At 42.1% G+C, this 1557-nt stretch overlaps 1 protein-coding gene across 1 annotated transcript; it reads right to left on the reverse strand.

Annotated features, from left to right (window-relative positions):
* Positions 1-239: 239 nt before the first annotated feature.
* On the reverse strand, positions 240-657 carry LOC309824890 (cytochrome b-c1 complex subunit 7-like; the record flags this gene model as incomplete). Its single annotated transcript, XM_082658162.1, has 1 exon — positions 240-657. The coding sequence occupies one exon, from the start codon at positions 655-657 to the stop codon at positions 322-324; it is 336 nt and encodes a 111-aa protein (XP_082514288.1). The 3' UTR covers positions 240-321.
* Between the last annotated feature and the right edge of the window lie 900 nt (positions 658-1557).

The following is a 1557-nucleotide window of genomic DNA, read 5'->3' on the forward strand; positions in this document are numbered from 1 at the left end:
GCCTTTTGCTCTCTACTATACTTAACATCATTAAGGGTCCACCTCATAGCCTACTTCCCAATTCATACTTCCCTGACCACAGCAGCCTAAAATTGATAGCTGTTCATCCAACATTTCTGATTTATGTTAATGTGTCACTAACTGCCTCAAAACTTACTGGTTGAAAATTGCCATTTTTAAAAATTTTTTTTAATAATTATAATAGAGATTTATTTAAAGTAATACATTTACAGCCCAGATAGTTCTACATTGTACATTTCAGGTTTAACCAGCTTCATAAAAATACTTTAGGATAGCTGCATCCAGATTTAGACTACATGATTATTTCTTTGCCCATTCTTCTCTCTCTTTTCTTTCCCGAATAACCTCTTTCAGATATGGTTCAAGGTAGAATTTATCCTCCTCATATTTTGTCCACTGCTCTTTAGGCAAGATCTGCTGCCTCATGGTCAGGTCCAGTGCTCTCTTAATGCTAAACACCCTGTCATTATAAAGGTTCTCAGGAAGCTTTCTTATGGCTTCTTTTACATCATCATGCTCATATATTGTATCATCTCGCATTAAGCCCAGTTTACTGAACCCTACAACATTGTAATACCATTTATGAATACCCTCCAGCCATTTGCTTGATGGTGCAACGGCAGGCCTACTCGCCATTTTAATCCGAGACAGAAGCGTTGCCTGCTGGGTAAGTCCTAGAGGTCGCGCAAGGCCCAGTGCGCAGGCGTGTTACGTCAATGTCGCGACGAGGGGCAGGGTGCCATTTTATTTTTGCTCACAATTTTATGGCCCAGGAATTTAGGAAGGGCTCTGCCGGGTGGTCCATCAGTGAACCACATGGAAGCGGCTGGGGCAGACAAGTCTGGAGCATCCACTTCATGAAGGGTTCCTTCCTTCACGTGTGGATGCCCAGTGTTCCTTGTTCTCTTTCCCTCTCCTCAGTGGGGTCTCATCCTCCAGAACCTCTCCATCACAGCACGATGGCCTCACAAAATAGGATTTCTTACGTGGAATTTAGTTTCCTCTGGAATGAATTCTCTGAAGACCTGGAAGGAAACTGCAAAGCATTTTCTGACCTAACTCTGAATTATGCAGTGTAACATCTTCCTTATTCCACGGGTCAAAACATGAGTCTTACATGCCAACCATATTCAAGGGGAAGAGAAACTCAGAAGAGCATGAACCAACAGCCATGTTTGCTGAGGATGGGGAGGTGCCTTGGGAGACTAGGGATCACATTTTCATTCTTTATTTGGCAGGAGACATGCATTTATAGACTCTCATTTCTAACTGCCCTGTCATTTCTGTATGTTTTGTGCTGTTCCGTGGAGACAATGTCCAGGTTCTATCAGTGGAATTCAACCATTTGTATATGATTGACTGAGGCCTAGAAAATCTTGAATCACTATTTTCTACCAGCCTGGTAACCTTTAATTGAATAAGCCCACAGAAAATCGACATTCATTAGCCAGGTTAGGTTAATCAAATCTGGCGATCAATGGAGATGCATATTTTGCAGCTCAGTTGCTCACCAAATCCTACATGGATGGTAAACAC

This window comes from Grampus griseus, assembly GCF_964374135.1.
Source record: "Grampus griseus genome assembly, chromosome: 7".
Taxonomy (NCBI): domain Eukaryota; kingdom Metazoa; phylum Chordata; class Mammalia; order Artiodactyla; family Delphinidae; genus Grampus; species Grampus griseus.